The sequence below is a fragment of the Passer montanus genome, unplaced genomic scaffold, assembly GCF_014805655.1.
Source record: "Passer montanus isolate IOZ18808 unplaced genomic scaffold, ASM1480565v1 scaffold23, whole genome shotgun sequence".
Taxonomy (NCBI): domain Eukaryota; kingdom Metazoa; phylum Chordata; class Aves; order Passeriformes; family Passeridae; genus Passer; species Passer montanus.
In genome coordinates, this window is record NW_024366926.1 from 8,928,748 (window position 1) to 8,946,620 (window position 17,873).

General features: G+C 43.5%; 1 protein-coding gene across 1 annotated transcript; it reads right to left on the reverse strand.

The window, feature by feature from the left end:
- Positions 1-204: 204 nt before the first annotated feature.
- On the reverse strand, positions 205-13,356 carry ETNPPL (ethanolamine-phosphate phospho-lyase). The gene is made up of 13 exons (XM_039710375.1): positions 13,196-13,356; positions 11,653-11,771; positions 11,333-11,492; positions 10,398-10,472; positions 8,812-8,905; positions 7,653-7,769; positions 5,866-5,948; positions 5,147-5,372; positions 4,122-4,276; positions 2,780-2,869; positions 2,440-2,570; positions 1,512-1,579; positions 205-665 (listed from the first exon to the last, which is right to left on the reverse strand). The coding sequence occupies exons 1-13, from the start codon at positions 13,249-13,251 to the stop codon at positions 534-536; spliced, it is 1,506 nt and encodes a 501-aa protein (XP_039566309.1). The 5' UTR covers positions 13,252-13,356; the 3' UTR covers positions 205-533.
- Between the last annotated feature and the right edge of the window lie 4,517 nt (positions 13,357-17,873).

The window sequence follows — 17,873 nt, forward strand, 5'->3', positions numbered from 1 at the left end:
TTTACATCAGCTGGGAATATGGTCCATAGGACCTAAGTTACACTAGAAGATAATAATGATTTCTTTCTCAAGCATTGTTTAGTGAATTCAGCCATTAAAACATGGGAAGTAATTAACATCTCAATATTACATATTGAAATTTAAAATATTGTAAAAATAGCATGTTAAGCATATATTTTTAAACTTAATAGGATTGGCATTTGCTTTATGGCAGTTAAGCAAATCAGATTCTGCATAATATGGATAAATCTGCAGTTTTTACCAAGTTTGTGTACCTATGTCACACCTGCCATCAGCACCAAGGTATTTTTGTATCACTTGTCCATTCTGTCTCATCTAGATTTCAAGCCACATGGCACAGTTCTCATGTATCTGAAAAGGTATTTTAAACCTAGTGAAGCTAATAGGAATTCAGCCAGTTTATGAAAGGCATGGCTAGGCTTCAAACAGATCCTAGGACTCAGACTATTGCACTCTTCATCTCAAAAGCAAGACGGACACAAATTCAGACTGAATGAAGAAACTGTCCCTCTTCATGTTCTTATTCTTTTACTTGGCACCGAGCGTTTTTTAGAATAAATCCCATTTTCTTGTCGGCAGGCAGCTCCATTCATGTGGCTGATGCTTTCACTTGCACCTTCTGGTTGAGAGCTCTCTTCAGTGGTCTGAAACAGAAAGGAGATGTCAGTGGAGGCACGTGTGTGTCTTCCACCAGGCACCCACTGGTTCCCATTAGGTAGCTCTGCCTGATGCTCTATTATTGCCACAACTTCTTAGTTCTGAAAGAAATGGAACTGACTGTGTGAAAATATCTGTGAGAGTAGGCTTGCACTCCAAACCTACTAAAATCTAGATATATGGCAAATAACTCATCAGGTCTCTGCTTAACTTTTACACCCCATGGCAGCTGAGCTATTGAATTCCCATCCCCACAGCACCACTGGAAAACCCACCAAGGGACAGTTCAGCAAACGTCTCTGTAGAGAGGGTGACATGTTTGTAAGGGTGTGACAAATCAGATGTGATTTATCCAGAGCTGGGGCTGCAACCTAAGAAGTCCTAATTTGGATGTGTGTCAGCCATTCATACTCAAAGATCTACAGTGGAAACAAAATCCTTGGAACTCTCTGAAAACCTGGACACCTTCCAGGCTGCAGGCTTGCTTAGAAAGCCAAATATCTTTCAGTAGCCTGTAATACCAAGAACCAATAGTTGCTGACTGTGGTGCTCATGACTTTGTGTAGCCTGGTTGCTCTTGTTTGCACACAAGCAGATAAGGCAGGTGGCTGGTCTATAACATGTTGTTGGTCTGGATTACTCAGCTCTTTTTAGATTTACCCCAGTGAGACAGGGTAAATCCTCTTGAGTTTCTAGTAGCAAATTACCCTCTGAGCTCAGTTTCAAGGCACAGAGCCACTCACGCTACCAAAACTGAAGGCATGTTCTACCAAGGTAATTTATACTTGCTTTTCTAAACACCTATCTGAAAGAGTTAAAAAATTAAAACATACTTTTCTTTTACACTGCACATTTGTAGATGTATTATTTTCTGTCTTCATTCCAGTGGCCTCTTCCAGTTCTGAAAAAAGTAATAAAATAATTAAATTAAAAAGAAGTGGGAGGAAGTAAGCATACAATCAATGTAGTAGCTGAAGTTAAAAAAATCAGCTTTTCCTCTGGGCATTTATCACACAGAAGAATAAATGAAGAATGATGAATACTTCCTAAAACATTTTTTGAGGCAAAGCGATTAATCTGTCAGGACTGTCTAGCTTGGGGGTATTTAGAGAAAAGAATAAAATTAGCACGGGGGTATCAGAAAGACCTTTCAGAGTGGAATTCTGCCTTTTTCCATCAGGTTAATGGAAGTCTAACTTTAGTTCTTACATTCTCAGAAGACGGGAGCCTTTAATGTATAACAGGCTCCAAGAACCCTCATGCTAACAGTATAACTGATGTTATTTTCCCCTGGGTTGGTCCTCAGGTAAAAAAAAAAAAATAAAGCCTGAAAACCTTCAGGCTAAATTTGAGTGAGACAATCATGTTCCAGTACTCTAGTTAAAAAATAAACAAAAAGAAAAAAAAAGGAAAGGTAGAGCACATTATGGAAAGTTACACCAGTGTATCTGCAGCGTCTTTCAGGCCTGTGCTGAATTAATATATTCACTCCTTAGCAAACAGCACATGTCACCAGAAATGAGTAATAGCTGAGTCTGTAAGAGAAAGGCTCAAGAGCAGGATTTTGCCTAAAAGTTTGGATGAAGTACATATGGAGTTTTGTATTTATTTGTAATAATTGGCATTAAGAACAGCAGTTTGATGAATGGTAAGAAATGCAGTTAATTAATTTCCCTTGCATGAAATGGCCTAGGCTGTGATGGTGTTTCATTGGGAAATGAACAAAGAAGAGCCTTCCTTTGAGCCCTAGAGCGCACATACCTGTAAGAAGTGCATCAAGTGTCTCCACTGCGTGCTTTGCATCTTCCATTGTGAAACACATTGGTGGTTTAAATTTTAAAATATTCCTGTAGGGTCCATCTGCACTAAGAAGGATTTGATGCTCTTTGAGTCTGGAAAGAGGAAACACTTGTGTTAGATACAGGTATAAAACTATCTTGTGTCTTGTCACTTCTACCAAGCTGATACAGATTTTGAAAGTCTTCTTTTTTTAGTACTATGTCACCAAAAACTACACAAACTGAAAACAAAATTAATGACTTACTGCTGGAAAATATTAGGAGGGTTTGATCACTGCACACAGTCTTTAAGAACTGCTTACTTGTAAATAAGATGAAGGGCTTCAGCCGTGGCTGGCGTTCGCTTCTGCTTATCTTTCACCAGATCCACCCCAACAAACAATCCAACACCCCTGGAGTAGAAAAGAAAAGTGCAGACAAGTGAAATCCAGTGTCAGTAACCCAAAACTTCTGCTGCAAATGCAATACCTGTTTCTAACAACTGTAATTCCCTTCCCTCAAGCGCAAATGGGGGAAGGAGAATGAGAGAGGAGACTTTATCTTTGGTTGCCTTTTGGCAACTTCCCACAATCAAATGGGATAACAGGTATTTCTGGATAAATAAATTTACCTGGCTCATTAATGCTATGTGGCCAGATAAGAATGACAGAATAACTTTCTTTCATGCTTATCCTGAAAATCACAAGCCAGGGAGACGAAAAAAGAAGTACAAAAACCCTGCAACCCAACCTCTTCCCCCAAAAAAACCTGAAGGCAATTATCAATGGTAGTAACATGAGATGAGGAAAATCCATAGTAACATCTCCCAGGGAAACCCCAGAGATTTAACAAGCTCTGCATGATTACAATGGTGTGCTGACATTTTGGTTATTGCATGTGGATGGCTCATTCTCCTACTCTCCCAGAACCTTTTTAATGGCTTTGCTTGTAAGTAATTAAGCAGACAGATGGACAGGAAGATCTCTGCTCATGAGACCCCTCGGCCCCAGGGGGTGAAATGTGGGGGGGACTGGTGTCCCAAAGTTGAGAGACTGCTGTTTCTGGAAGTGGGTGGAGCATCTTTAACGGGGAGCCCTAAAAGCAGTCCTGGCCCAGGTCCAGTGGTGAGAGCACTGGACATGGGGGGGAGAAGTCATGAGGGCCGATGTTCTCTGTGCAGGGCCATGGGTGACACGGAAGCACAGGAGGGTTTTAATTGTGCTTCCGGGGGAGGCCCATGAGGCAAAGGGGGGACTCCTCTCTCCCGGATGGATTTGAGGGTTAATAATTTGAGGGGTGGTGAGTGTGTGGAGAAAAAGGAGGGGGAGGAGGAAAGTATCTGGAAGGTTTTTATTTTTAGCTTAGTATGTGTTCCTTTTTAGACTTGTAATAAATAAAGTGTTGTTTTATTTCCCTTCATCCCCGAATGGGAGCCTGCTTTGTTCTGTTCCCAGGTCACATCTCACAGCAACCCTTTTGGAATATACCCTTCATGGAGGCCCTGGCACTGTGCTAAGGTCAAACCATGACACCAGTTTTGGGCAGTCCTTTTTAAAAGAGAGCTGCAGCAAAATCATGGCATGTTTCTGTATTCCACTCACACCAAGTTTGCCACTTTTTCTAGCACAGTTACTTTCTTCCCTGACATTGCTGCAATGAACCCACCTGATATCTCCTACTAAGGGGTGTTTCTCCTTTTGCTCAGCCAGCAACTCCAGGAGATAATTTCCTACACGTGTGGCATTCCCTTGGAGATCTTCTTTCTCTATTACATCCAGCACAGCCAAGCCAATGGCACAAGACACTGGATTGCCTCCAAACTGAAAGAAAAGACAAAACAAAACATGGCATCAAAATCAAAACCTATCAAGACAAAATATTCATCTGTGTCTATCCACATTGTTTTCACTTGCCCTCTCCTGCTTGGAATGTCAGGAAGAAAGCTCAGAAAGGTGGGGATTTTGTATCATTTAGGCTGTGGAACACCATCTCCTACATCTGGGCAAGGGAAGGGCTCCCTCTTCCTCTGCTCCAGGTTACAATAATTTGAAGATCTCAGGACTGAAGCATTCAGCTGATTGCATGTGCAGGCAAAATGCTCCTGGGAAGAGCAGTGGGTGATAGATTTGATATATTTTGATCCAGAGAGTATAAATTCAATTTAAAACAGGGGAATTCATGGTAGCTGGGAAGAAGGCTGAGTCACAGGAGCAGAAAGCAGGCTCAGTAAATGAGAAGGCTGAACCTTTGTGGCATGCATGCAGATGAAATATTTTCTGGTAAAGGGTCACTATTTTGTTAGGTGTCAGTTGCAGAGCAAGGTCTGCCAGGTCATGAGCTCCACCAGCCCAGAGCCTATCCTAGAAAATGGAATTTTCCATAATCAGCATTTCAGAGTGGGAAGAGGGAAAGAGACATAAGGAAGAATTTATCTGTATGGATATGAGCTGAGGTGCATAACCTGCCAGAGAGCTTGTGCTCGTCCATATGGTGATGCAACACTTGATACAGAGCATATTTCAAAGCCTCTCCACTTGCTTTTAGATACTAGACTGTGGTTGGTTCAAGCTCTTAGTAATGTGATGCAGCGATTGCTGCAGATGTTATCTGGATCACCTGGAGAACTTCTAACTGGCATTTTGCACACCAAAAGAAAAATAAAAAAGGCAAAGCTTCACCTATGAACTTACTGTGTTGAAATACTCCAGTCCAGTAGCACCAAAGCCTTCAGCAATTTCCCTTGTTGTGACCACACAAGACATAGGGTGTCCATTGCCAATGGGCTTTCCCATGGTGACAATATCGGGCACAAAGTCTTCACCTTGCAGCTGGAATGCCCAAAAATGCTTCCCAACTCTGCCAAAGCCAACCTGGACCTCATCAGCTATGAACACTCCACCTGCTGCACGCACATACCTGAAAAGAATCACAATACCTTGAAAGTCTAGTGCTGCAGAACACGGGTAGGCAATCAAGACAAGGCAGTCTGCATCACAGAAATTCAGCAGTGTGAGACCAAGTCAGGAAAAAAAGAAAGAATACAGTTATAGCTATTTTATTGCTATGAAATTTGTATGCTACATGTTAAGAAAAAAAATTGACATTTTAATGTCAAATAGGAGTACTGTAATGGTACTGTAGGATTATAACTGGTTTAACTTCATCTTCCATCAAACTTATGGCTGAGGATTAAAGATAGGAAAAGAATGGGAATTATCTAGCTAAAAATTAGCCGAAATTCCATTAAAAAATTTGAACTGAAATTATACTCTTCAATAAGCAGAAACGAACCACAGATAGCCAAGAACAGGAGAGGTTAATAGCTGAATTGATTAGGTAAGTTTATAGTGAAAAAAGCAATTTCTTTGTTTAATTTCCCCGTTACGCCCCTGTGAAGTGCTGTACGTACTCTGCCACTTTCTGGAAATAGCCCACAGGTGGAATTACTTGGCCTCCACAGCTCTGCATGGATTCAGCTATGAAGGCAGCAATCTACAAGAGACAAACTCGTGTGAGAGCTGTGTTCATCTACTTGGCCTTGGCAGAGACATCTAACAGTCTAGAAATAAACGTTTAAATGTGGGCCTTAATTTAATCACACAATGGGCTGGACAACTGAGAGCTCTTGAAAACAGCTATGGCTAAAGGATTTATTAATTTTGTAATCAGAGTGCCCAAATTTGCAGTAGCCAGGGCCACCTTTGCAGTCTGATGGGAATGCAAGGATCTCCATTAAGCCCTTGTGTTGAACTGGATAACTCTTCCCGGTATCAGCGAATGCTGGATTAGCTCCTGGGAGCTACATGAATTTATTTTAAAATGCCAGTTTACAGGACACACACAACAGTGTGTACCATCTTCCCTAAGAGGTTAATAAAGCTTGCAGGTATATGTAGGTTTTTGTTTAATCCTGAACACCAGGGAGAGGTGGGTGGAAGCTGACCTGTAAGATGACCTGTGGCTAGCCTTTGGGCACCCCTGCCTAATGCAAATAACTACACAAATAACATGTCAGCACGAGGCACTTGACAAAAGAAGAGAAAAATTCTACAGATGAAATAATTCCAGTTGCTAGGAATGAAAAAGAAAGTTATTTCAAGTCAGGAAGGGTAAGAACAGCAGATCAGACACACTGGAACATCAAAATTCGTTTCTTGTCAACAACAGAGGTCTACGCAGCAGAGATACAATATTACCCCAAGGTCTCAGCATAAGTCTGCTATTTAAGGGATTGCATCCCCACACCACTTGTGAACCCCTCCCTGAGCATCAAGAGGTCTCTGTGCTGGTGCAGTCTTCCTGGAAACAAGGCCGAGCAGAAACGCGTAAAGAACCGTACGCTACATGTGAGCACACGGCCAAAGAGGACGAAGCGTCCCACAGCATGTGAGGCTTAGCCTTTAGCACAACTTGTCCTGCCACACGTCTGTCACCAAAACCTAAGAAACGTGCAAAAGAAAGGGAAAAAAAGGGAAGAAAAAACAAAACTATCCATTAGTAGAGAATAAAAAAAAGTTGATGAAGAACCTAAAGGCGGGGTGATGTAAGTCCGTTGGACTAGAAGGGAACATGTTCCAGGCTCTGCTGAAGTCTTCTGGGACTTCAGTGGGTTTTGGATCAAGCCCTACAAGTCTCAACAAACCAACGCCTTCATATAAAAGACTAACACACATTTTAGGTACACCTGTTCAGAAACTGTCTGTTTTTATCAAGGTCATGGTGTGTATGAGTGAAAGTTTCACCTTTTTATATGACCTCAAAGTTATCTTAAACAAACAGGCTCAGAAATGTAGTATTGAGATTTTTTTCCAATTGATTTTCTCCATGTCCTGGATTTTTTTATATATCTTTGCTAAAATTTTTGATGAAGTTTCTCATCTCAGCTGACGTCAAACCTTTCCCTATGATATTAACAATCTACCAATTCAATGCATAATATAGGAAATTTAACAGCTTTGATTGTATCTGCTTACATACAACTGTATTATTGATCCTTTCATTGATGGCTAGAAAAATTATTATAAGAGCATCAGATAGAAAAATGGCCCATTTTGAACAAAACCCATCACAGAAAAAAGAAGGGAGAGGGAAGCATGTGAAATTGGGAAAGAAACAAGTCCTTAGTTGCCTGTTACACACCCCCATGCCAAAATAAATAGGTGAAGCCTCAGCATTTCTAGAGCACAAAACACACACCTTGCGTCCATTCTTCTGTGCTTCTTCAATAATCTTTTTCACCTCTTCAGCATAAGCAGTTGCTGGATCTGGGTGGTCTTCCCTGTATTTCCCTCTGTAGATATCTGGAGAAGGAGCCTGAAAAGACCAATTCATTTATTTGTTTTTATGAAGGCAATACTTCTGTGAAACTTTTACTTTCTTTTCTATTGTTCCACTTTATTGGCTTTTCAACACAAATAGATAATAAGAGTTAGTACAGCCTGAATGTTTGCTTTGAATTGCAAAAATGCCTACTGGAGCTTAAACTCAATCTGGGCCTGTCATGCCTACTTCAATATTACTGAACACAGCTGTTGCAAGAACCATCATCTACCTCATCCACCCTCCAAGGCTGTCCCTCCTCTCCCTCAAGACACAAAAATGAGTCCCCATCCACCACCTTATTTCAGATGCTCGCAGAAGATCCATTTCTGCAACTGGAGAGTTGGGTTTTCCAGTCTGCCACCTCCCTTCTGGCATTTTAGCCATGGTACAAATCTGTGTGGTATTCAACCTTCTACAAATGGTGTTAGGAGAGGTTCAATAACTAAGGATGTGGTACATAAAGGTGACATTACTTTGGCAGTGTGGTTGATGCAAGGAGGTCTAGACAGGAAAGGCTTGCTTGGTCTACATTTCTAGACTGAGAAAAACTTGTGTCTTTTTAAGATACACAAGTTTATGTGAAAAATCACAATACCTTAGACACTCAGGAGTCCTATACCCCAAGCTGTGCAAACTTCTGCAATCTGCCTTTTCAATTTTGGAACTAGTCTCAAAGTCCTGCATATCTTTAACCAAACCAATGCAATATTGGATATTGGCTAATTTCATCAAACTGTGTAACTATACAATGCAGTGACTGAGAAAACCTGTGTCACAAGGAAGGAAATCAGCCCCACAGCTGAACACCTTCTTAGAAATCCATAAGCAAACAATTTTGCTGTATTTATTCCACTGAAATCAGCCGAGCATATGTACACTAGCATCAACAAAACAGAATGAAAGTATATTTACACCAGAAGTGGGTAATACAATATGCTGCATAACAGGCATAAAAATGACCAAAAAACCCCCAAAAAAACAAACCAAAACAAAACCACAAAAACTCCCCAAATGAATAAAAAACCATACTTACCACATGCACATACTCCTTCTTGCTGTCCTTTCCCAGCTGATTAAATTTATAGGGGCTGATGTCAATCAGAGATGTAACATGGCCATGGTAAGCACTGTGTGAGTGTTAAATATCCAAGTCACTTTTCAGCAAATATATAGAAGTGCCAGATTTACAACTGTGCCTGTACATAATCCAGAACAGCAACCATATCTGCATCACAGCAGCATTGCTTGTGAAGGGATCTTGATTTAATTGTCTCAGTCTTACTCTCAAAGACAATATGAAATTGCTGTTGACTTTAATTCACTAGAAAGACTGGAAACAGGAAAAATGGGGACAGACCAAGATGATGGCTGCCCTAGCAGCCATGGCTTTAAGCCATGGCTTCAAGGTGGCTGCCCTAGCAGCCTTACCTAGAGCTGAAAGGTGGGTCCAGCTCCTCCACTTCCAACCCATCAGCCCCACTCTGGCCAGCCCAAGCCTGGCAAGCTAGACCCCAACACCACTGTGAAAACTCTCAGGAGTGTGCATTGCATGGAGAAGTGGGAATCTTATGCAGCAGCAGCCCATGACTATCTGCCCTGCAGGCATTGCAGCCAAGAGGGTTTGGCAGAAGCCACTGTCAGGAAAAGGATTTTGTTGGAATATAAGTGTTTTATACTGAAGAGTATGCTAAAGCTGGTTACTGTTGAAGACAACACAATACAACTGATTTAGAAATGAGGAACCAGAGCCTTTTGAGCCTAAAGCATGTAGCATCTTTATTCAGGGAATAATAAACACTTTTGTTCAGCCATAAACTTGAAGCGAAGCAAACCTCAAACCAAACCAAAGATGTGTCACAATTTCTTAGTAGAACACACATAGGTTAGTGTGTTGCTAACTGGGATCTGAATATAGCTGAGTCAAACAAGGTTTGTGCTGCTCAGATAGAGACATGTACCCTTGCATTTGTTCTAGCTGGACTTTCTAATCACAGCCTGAGAAGAAAATCCAGCACTACAGCAACATCACTAAACCTACAGCTTCATCTAGGATAGAAAACCCTGAAATGTGCTCAGCCACCTACCCTGTGGCTGCCAGCCCTCCCAACACCTCCTGATTTTGCAGTCCCCACACAAAACCTTGTGTGCATACTTGTGTTCACTGAAGGAGAGCTGAGCATCATTGCAGCACTGCTGCAGAACTACAGGATCTTTCTTCTTGACCACTGAATATTTATTTGTGCAAAATGAAACGTGTCCAGCAATGCGTGATGAAGAGAAAGCCCTTTACCAGAGCAGCCCAGTAGCCAGACCACTCACTGCTTTTGAAACCAACATTTAAGTCTCTGGCATGAGTTGCTTTGGGAGTCTGTGGGAAATGCCCTCTAACAGGTGCCTGACCTTCTAGGGTGACCGACAAGCTTATTTTCAGAGATCTTCAAAACTTGTGTTTATCCAAATGTGAAAAAGGGATTTCCTGATCTGCTCTAATGCAAAGCAACAAAGCTTTTCTTTCAGCAGGCAGTGGAGTACAAACAGCAGGGGGTTGCTGCAAAGCTGCTTCTGAAGTAATGGCAGGAGCTGCTGGCTGTGTTCACATAAGCTACTCTGTGTACTTACTTTTCCAGGGTGATCACATCTTGGTGCCCACGGTACTGCCGAGCCAGTCGTAAAGCAAGATCGTTTGCTTCAGACCTGCACGATAACAGACACAGCAACAAACCAGTGAAGGAGTGCTTCCAATTAAAAGGGTATTCCCACAGAAGACAAGGCATGGGACTCATGGATATAAGAAATCAACACAGCAGACTCTGTTACTGTACAGATTACAATGCTAAGGTTGAGACTATAAGTGCCATGTAAGAGGACAAAGACAAAACAACCCTTTGTAGAAACAGCAAACAAAGAGATGCTTTCTTTCCCTCCCCCAGTTTGCCTGTAGATATTTACCTCCCCTTGGTACAAAGGAGGCCAATTTGCAGCTCAGAACACAGTGCAGTCACTAACCCTCAAAAAGCAATGTCCCATCTCCCACAGTCCACAACTCCTTTCTCCCCAGTGCTTGCACCATCACAAATCTGCACCCTGGAACAAGACTCAAGCTTCCAGCCTGATCTGTCACAGCCCCTCTGCTTACAGCTTGTCTGTTTTGGACATGTAAGTGATCACAGACTACCAATCTGCCTAAAGAAGACTGTCTTATTTCCAAGGTTGTATGTCAATTTACAGACGGCATTCATCAGTCTGTACACAACATTCACCAATTTTCAGAATTAATTTCCTCTTCTTGCTTTCCCCTCCCCACTATTTTTTTGCATAGCATTCAGCAGGCCAGTTTCACATTTTCCCTCTCTTGCTTTGAGCCATCATTCTAAATAGGATGGCTGCAAATAGGAAGTAAGTTTTGATCAGTGCTGGATATATTTTTGTTGTATGTTACTAAGTCCTAATTAGTAAGATTTAGACCAAGCTGTCCTGAGTGTCTGTCTCTAACAGTCATTAAGAATAGTCATAGAAAAAACCAACCAAACAAAACAAACCCAACTCAGACCTACCCAGAGTTAACAAAATAGCACACAGAGAGTTTCTCAGGCAGGGTGGCTGTGAGTCGCTGTGCATACTGAACAAGGTTGTCGTGCAGGAAGCGGGAGTTTGTATTGAGCAGTTCCATCTGTTTCGTTGCAGCCTTTATCACATATGGATGGCTGTGCCCCACTAAAGAAGAAAATTATTAGTTATTACTAGCAAGCAGTCAATTACTGAACCACACAAGGATGTTCAGAGAAGCACTGTGAACATCACCACTTGGCAGAAATGTGTCCTGATCCCTAGTGGAAATTAAGGAATAGAAGCAGTCTCAAGTCAAACTGCTTACCATGTGCAACGTTGTTGATGCAGTCTAAGTATTTCTCTCCTTTCTCATCAAACATATATTGGCCCTGAGCACGGACTATCTTCAGAGGGTCCTTGGCATAGAAAACTTTGCAGGAAGGCCTAAAACATAATAAACATAACACTACTTTAATTTTCTCATTTTTTCTCCCTCCTTTGAGTGTTGAGGAGGTTGATTTTTTTGCAGCTCTGGAGACAATTGCCTCCTTCTACAAAAAAGGGTTGTGAGCCATTCAGGTGGTGTTCAAGCAGGGGCTCTTGCTCACAGGGAAAATCCATGCACTTGCCCAGGCACAGTGGGGACAGAAGCTGGTGTTTAATAAGGGTGTTTTCAAAGCTTGACTCTGCCTGCCATTGATTTCACAGGAGAACAGTGTCTGCACGTCCTTCCAGGTCCTGCCATGTTCCGAGGCTGTAGCTCTGCTTGTTTACATGCCTTCCAGACATCTATGGCCAAATAACTCTCTGGGACTAAAGTAAGCTGTTAAGCACTGTTTTATACTATAGCCAAAAAATCATTACGCAATGGATGGCTGTAGCATATAGAGGTCACAGTCAGGAACAAAACACTAATGCCTTGCAGGCTTTATTTTCAGAGGTGCTGAGCAGGTCCTAAACCCCTCACACTCTCACTCTCGCTGCTTTGGGTAAAAATCTTTAAAAGCAGCATTTTATAAGCATCTCAATCACACTGACTTCCAGAAAAACTCAAGCTCTTTATAAAATTAACCAAAGTACTCTTTAAACACCCTATTTCTTCCCCCCGCCCCCCTTCTTGGAGAATGTGCCAGCTATGTAATTATGTTGAATGCTATTACTGAGCAGAAGGAAAGTCTTCTGAACATTCAGCATTGTTTATATGAACTTGGATAAACACAGTTGTTTCCAGGTAAGTCTGAGAGTTATTGTGGGGTATACTGAGGCTATGAACTTGTAAATGTGACTGACTCCTGGATAGTGGTTTGCTTTCTTTCCCACAGCTTCTAGCCGTGTTGCAAAGCCATACAATTTCCTGTGCTGATGATCCTCTCTTTTTAAACTTGATCAGTATCGGTCACAACCTCTGGCAGCCCTCCTGCACGTCCCCCGGTTAAAGTGAGCTCAAGGAGCAGCAGCAGGTTCATTCAGGGGACGCGGCTGTTCTGCAGGTGCGCGCACAAACCCCAGCCCTGCGCTCCTCGCTTTAGACTCACACCTGGGTACCACATTCTGGCCGCTCGCTTTGATCTCCTGGAAAGTGAATGATGCGAGTGATGGGCAGTGCTCTAATGACGCATCCCCCCGCCCGCCTAGGGAATTCCGGGCGGCCCCGAGACCTGGGATCCAGAGGGATGACAGCTCCTGTGTGTGTCCCTGTCCCCCTCCCGGCTGGCTCTCGCCGCGGGCCCGGAGGGGCTGCCCAGCGCTGGCATCGCCCGGGCAGCGCCGAGCGGGTCCGGACGGGCGCTGTCACCAGAGACAGACCTTCCTCCTCCTCCTCCTCTTCCTCCCCTCTGCCCCGCTCCCGGCCCCGCCGCCGCCCCTACCCGATGTGCTTCCTCCGCAGGGCGAGGGTCTCCGCCTTACTGTAGAGCTCCTCCATCCCGCCGGGAGACGGGCACGGCACGGCACGGCACGGCACGGCACCGGGGAACACCGTCCGTCCGAGCCGCCGAAGGGTTCCCCGCCTCTTATCCCGGCGCCGGCCCCGGCCAAACCCCTCCTCCCGCCTCCCTCCCTCCCTCCCGCCTTCCCCGGCGGGACGGGACAGGACGGGACGTCCCGTCCCGGCGCTCCCCCATCCCCCTGGGCTTTCCTTTCGGGGGGAATCGTGTTTCCTGCTGGGCTGAGGCGGGCCAGCCGCGGGTGAGTCCTGTGCCTTGGAGCTGTGGTGGTTTTGTTTTTGTTCTTGTTTTTTCCTAGGGGTGCAGACCAGCAGAAACTCGCGACACAGCCGGCTCGCTGCGTGGGGCACATCTCAGCTCCCACGCGCGATCCTGCCATTCCTGCCAGTCGTCGGTCATCCTGGTGGCCACAGCGCCACTGCCACAAACATTCGGGAGCGGGGGTGAGGAACACAAAGCGGATTATTTAATCAAAATCAGGGTCATTATTCAATGTCCCTCTCTGCCTCTTATGTCCCAAAATCTGCTTGTAAGAGTAGGCTGAGATATTACCTGTACACGTCCATCAAAGCCAGTATAATTTTTTTTTTGCATTTCTTAGAAAGTAAGGCAAATTAGTAAGATCTACAGCTTGCCAAGTTTTGCACGTGTACCTAAAGAGCCGTGGTGCTCAAATACATTGGTTCACTCTTAGGTCCAGGCAATACCTAAATATACCCGGTCCTTGATCACTTTGTAACCACAGAAGCAAAAAAGAAGTGACTTGCTCGAATGAGGCATTGTTTCATGGTTACACTTGATAACCATCTCGCTGGACATCAAAGGCCACAAGAAAAAGAAGGGAGAATAAGACAGGGGAAGAAGGACAGAATGAGCGAAGCTGCTGGTGGAGCACCTCGGATTTACCTTCTCCCTGCCAAGCACGCACCGTCTCCTCTGGAGGCTGCGTGAGCAGACAGCACGAACACTCGCCCACGGCCCTGCTACCCCATCTGCAGCTCGTCTGTGCCACCTGCAGCACTAGGTTTGGAAGAGTTTTCAGAGAGCATATGTGAAGCCACACAATTTCCTGTGCTGATGATACTTTCTTTTTCTTGAGCAGTATCCAGCAAGTCATCCTAAATTCTGCATATTGAAGAAACACACTTCCTGACTTTTACTTTTTTTTTTTTTTAAGTATCTCTGCCAGCAAGCCACCTTTCTGCTTCTCTAGACAGCACTTGTTTCCATCCAGTCATTTACTTGAGCTTCCTCAGTGTTAAATTTGAAGCTTTGACATTCTATACTCCTGCTCCATTGGAAACCTTGCCTCACCAGCCAACAGTAGCAGAAGTCACAGCAGCTCCACCTCTATATCCCAGCGGAAACAGCTGCTGCCTGTCTCCAGTGCCTTGTCCAGGCAGAAAGACTTTAAAAGACACGAAGGAATTGCCAAAACTGTCAGCTAGGGCAGTATTGAACAGGCAATGATGAAATTAATTGATGAGTTCTCAAGAAGAAAACAGGCATTTAGATCTGCTAACATCCAAACAGAGCCAAGGCTGGAGTCCATCAGGAATGCTCTCTGCTTTTCCTTTTTGCCTGCATCTCTGAAAACTGGGCAATGATATTTAGCATAGGGCACATGCAGTTCAAGCTGTACTACACCTTACATCCTGACTTAGCAGCAATCCCTGTGTGCCTGCAATGTACAGAGGGCTGGGGCCAGGCAGCATCCAAGCCTGTGAGTCCCAAGGCATCTCAGGAGAGATGGTTTTCCCACCTTCCCACACCGGGCTGGTGCCTGCCCTCTGTCGGTGCCGAGCACAGCCTTGTCCCTTCCTCCAGGGCTGCTGCCGATGCCAACACTAGAAAATCTCAGCTGTTTATGCTGATGTGCCTCATCCTGCTTGTGTGGAAACCCTGGGCCACAAACAGATTTAAGATATATGCAAAATATTGTGCTGCTACTTCTTTAGAAGCAGGCACTGACAGCCTTGTATCAGGGCTTTTGTTTCAGGTTGAGCAAAAGCAAGTTTGCTCACTGCTAGCTTAGTAACAGCTTGAAGAAACAGCAAACCTCACCAGGAAAGCCTAAAGTGGCAGATGAAGTAGAAAGGGGAGATTGTTTCTCTGTTCCTTTCAAGACATGGAAAGGTCTTAACAATTACGGAAATATCCCTCCCTCTTGGCCCATAGCTCTTTCACGCTCTTTTGATACTATGAGCAGGAGCAAGCCTGCCAAGTCTCATGTGTGGAGTCTCTCCCAAGATTAGCAGACCCTGACCCAGACATGGGCCTTTGCAGCACCACTTGCCCTCATAATGCTATGCAGTAAATCCTGGCAGCTATCTCTTCATGATATATAGTAGGATTAAAATAATTTATTTTCTTTTTTTTTTCTTTTCCAAAATACTTGTGTTTTAGTAAAAAACCAAAAATGCAAACCAAAAATGACGTTTACTCCATCCTGCTCTGTTTGCTTTAAAAACATTTTAATTTTCTTTCTTCCACACTTGTTTATGGGCTTTGTCCTGGCATGGTACCAGAAACCAGCAGCCTGGCTTCCTGTATGAAGGATGAAAAGGAGAAAATATTTTTAACAGTTACCCAAAGTATCCAAGGAAGGTGCCTCTGGCTACCTATGTAAATGTGAAGGAGTTCCTCTGAAAAACAATATATTGCTGGTGCATCCTGAGAAGTAAACCCACTGCAGATGGATTTGTGTGCCAATTGATCTGCACTGAAGATCTGTTTCAGTGCAGAAAATTTAAGCTGGACAAACCATAAATGTCTGCCCCTTCTCAGGGACAGGCAGCTGCTTGGCATTTGCTCTGGAAGGGGAATGGACTTGCCTGCGAGTTCATGCAGTGACCGGTCCAGCAGGACTCAAGTCAGTTAAGGACAGGGTGTGTTGTCAACATTTGTTTTTATCAGCTTTATCTCAACCAGAATCAATTACTTCATAACGATCTTAATATATCAAATAGAAGAGAGATCCTAAAAGCTGGCAAAAAGTTACCAGATACTTGTTAGCTCCAGCAGGGAGCAGCCAAAGGTGATGTCAGAAAGACCTTGTGACAGCTCCACATAGGTGTGGGCACTTTGGAAACTCAGTCAAGCTGTAACCTGCACATAAAAAAACAATCAGGATATTTATTAGCTATTGAACATTCTGTCTTGGTGTAAGCACATGAAAAAAACCTCTGCATCCTGGTTATGTGACAGGAGCCATGTCCACCTTTGATCTGGGAGATAAACTGAAGCAGCTTGAGTACAACTCAAGTACCAGCAGACAGACATCCCTGTGAAGAGATTTGTGTGCAGTATTTTCTGAACTCTACTGGTTATATATATATATACACATTTATACATGTTCAAGTATAGACATGAACACATTGATACATATATATATATATATGTGTGTGTGCACAAATATATAGATATGTATATATGCAACAAACCAATGTGTTTTATTACTACATCTAGGAGATGGGAAAGTAGAATGCCCTCCAGCTGGAAATTTCCAGAAGTCAATGGAAGAGAAGACAAATTAGTAACCCTGGGAAGACAGAACCCTGCAGCAACATGACTTATGTTTTGACATTCCCTTGTTTTCTTTTAATATTTATTTGGGTGCAGTTGTTACTACTTGCTGGAACATGAAATGCTTTGTCAGCTACTTAGGTTTTTTTTGGTTGTTGTTTGGTTGGTTTTTTTAATTTTTTTTTATATTTATGTGTTATTATTTTTTATTTGGGTAGGGTTTTGCAGGTTTAGTAGGTCTACATGGCAGAGTTGCATAATAGCCTGTAAGTATTTAATTAAAGCTCCATTAAAAAAAAGGAGGCAGAACTGGGAAGCATTTCAAATCCATGTGCTTTGGTGTTGTTTTGATTTTTAAGTTTTTTTAAGCCTTCTGATGTTTACATTTTTGTAACGAACTTTTTCACGGACTTTATATAAATAACTTACTGTTTTGCATTCTTTTATGGAGGAGGAGGAAAAATTTGATGGATTGTTGGTTTGTCCAGAGTCATTGGAGAGGTGGCACTGTCACCCTCCAATCCACAGTCACTTTTGGAAATCTATAAATGTTAGAATGAGAAATTAAAAGTGCTTTTTTACCTTGAGAGAGCTGCGTGTCCGTGTTGCGTTATTTCGTGTCCTATAGCGACACTTTGGCACATCACAAAATTATGAAGGAAGCATGTGAATAGGAGGCAATGCCAGAGGAAAAGTCATGTCCCTGGGTGCAGCAGGATGTGAAGGCTGTAGGATATTGGTTACCTGAGGTTTGGCACTCAAGCATCTAAAGGGAGCACAGAAGTGAAAAATAACAGGGATGCTGTCAAAGCACGGAATGGGAAGCCCACGGGGCGTTGGCTCTGGCAGCAGCTCAGAACACACGTTTGTGCTTTGGCAGGACATCTAGAACTGCATTTCTCTACAGAAGCACAAGACAGGAGAAAGACAGAAGCAAGAAAAGGGCAAGAGTGGCCAGAGCTGAAGCAAGGACATCACCTGGGTCATGCCTGCCCAGCTGGGGTGACAGCAGCACTTGCAGCCCTTGGGGCCACGTGCTCAGCCTGGCAGAGCACAGCACGTTAAGCTGCAAGTA

Bases quoted from the DNA above. Each gene is read 5' to 3' on its own strand.
- ETNPPL (XM_039710375.1), bottom strand. From the start codon at position 13,251: ATGGAGGAGCTCTACAGTAAGGCGGAGACCCTCGCCCTGCGGAGGAAG. The intron at 11,493-11,652 runs GTAAGCAGTTTG...TTTCTTCTTTAG, and splicing joins CATCAACAACGTTGCACATG to TGGGGCACAGCCATCCATAT. The intron at 10,473-11,332 runs GTAGGTCTGAGT...GTTATCGTGCAG, and splicing joins TGCTATTTTGTTAACTCTGG to GTCTGAAGCAAACGATCTTG.